The sequence below is a fragment of the Bidens hawaiensis genome, unplaced genomic scaffold (genome assembly GCF_021521415.1).
Source record: "Bidens hawaiensis isolate Kalapana, Puna unplaced genomic scaffold, B.hawaiensis_p1.1 tig00044891_1, whole genome shotgun sequence".
NCBI lineage: Eukaryota > Viridiplantae > Streptophyta > Magnoliopsida > Asterales > Asteraceae > Bidens > Bidens hawaiensis.
This window is the reverse complement of record NW_027497992.1, coordinates 55,065-56,483: the sequence shown is the minus strand read 5'-3', so window position 1 is coordinate 56,483 and position 1,419 is coordinate 55,065. Positions and strand designations below refer to the sequence as shown.

General features: G+C 39.0%; 1 protein-coding gene across 1 annotated transcript; it reads right to left on the bottom strand.

The window, feature by feature from the left end:
- Positions 1-210: 210 nt before the first annotated feature.
- Positions 211-969, bottom strand: LOC143595309 (uncharacterized). Its single transcript, XM_077074352.1, has one exon. The coding sequence runs from the start codon at positions 967-969 to the stop codon at positions 211-213; it is 759 nt and encodes a 252-aa protein (XP_076930467.1).
- Between the last annotated feature and the right edge of the window lie 450 nt (positions 970-1,419).

The following is a 1,419-nucleotide window of genomic DNA, read 5'->3' as shown; positions in this document are numbered from 1 at the left end:
CTTACTTCTTTACGAATAGAACCAGTGCTCCCCAAGGTGAGAATCTAGGTCTAATAAAGCCTTTTATCTAGTAGTTGTTGAAGTTGTGTAGATAACTCCTACATTTATGGTGGCTCTAACCTGTTAGGAGATTTGGCTATTGGTGCAGCATCTTGGATAAGATCAATTCTGAATTTAACTTGACGTGGTAGGGATAATCCAAGTAAGTCATCAGGGAAAACCGTGAAATATAGGAATGTCTTCTATCCTTCGTTCCTTAGCCGTTGTATCAATAACATTGACAAGAAACGCCGAATATCCTTTATGAAGCATCTTGTGAGTTTTCATAATACTGGTGAGCTTCAAATCAGAAATGCTTCGATCGCCGAGAATTGCTAGTGTTTTCCCATTTAAGAGGGGTAAATGAACCAGCTTTTCTAAACAAACGATCTCAGCGTGGTTTTTAGATAACCAATCCATTCCCACAACCACATTGAAACTGCCTAATTCTACCAGAAAAAGATCAATACTGAATTTATGGTTTTCTAAAAGAATATTACATCCATGAATAACCTCTCCAGTTTCGACCAACTTTCCATTGGCTAATTCTATTGAATATTTATTATCTAACTTAGTTGTTTTCATACCAAGTGAGGGCTCAAATTGTTTAGAAACAAAACTTAGATCGGCTCTGGTATCGAATAATACGAAGGCATAATGGTTGTTTATGAGAAACGTACCGGTGACCACTGATGAGTCCTTTCGGGCCTTCTTTGCGTTCATTTCAAAAGCCCTTCCTTTGTTATTCTGATTCTTGAACTTTGGATAGTCCTTCTTATAATGGCCCATAATTCCGCATTCAAAACATCCTGGTTTCCGATTATCTGAAACTGATTTTGTTGTCGTGACATAGCAGTTTTGAGCCACGTGTCCAAACCGATTGCATCGGTCACACTTCTTGCATTCTCCAATATAAGTCTTTCCACACATGTTACACCAAAGCATCTGCATTTGATTAGAACTTCCTGCAGCTCTATCAGTGTTTGCAGCAAATACTCGTCCTGAATTCTGGATGTTTCTTTTAAACTGTCCTCCAGAATTACCACACCAATTTCTTTAAAACTCTCTCAGATTCTGATTGGTATTCCCTATCTTCTTTTCTAGTTCAGCTGTAACGACTTTCTTTCTAGCAACTTTCAGTATTCTTTTAAGGACATAATCGTCGGTCAGAGTTTTCGCCAGCCCTCTAGCAGACTAACTCGTGGTTGGTTTTGATGAAGTAGCCATGTCTCGAATTTCTGGAACCAAACCCCATATATATCTCTCGATTTTGGCATATGCAGGAGTAACCATTCACCGTAATAATCTTGCTAAGGCGTTGAATCGAGAGATGTATGGGTTCCGATATCTGCACCTTCCATCGACAGGTGCCATAATTCG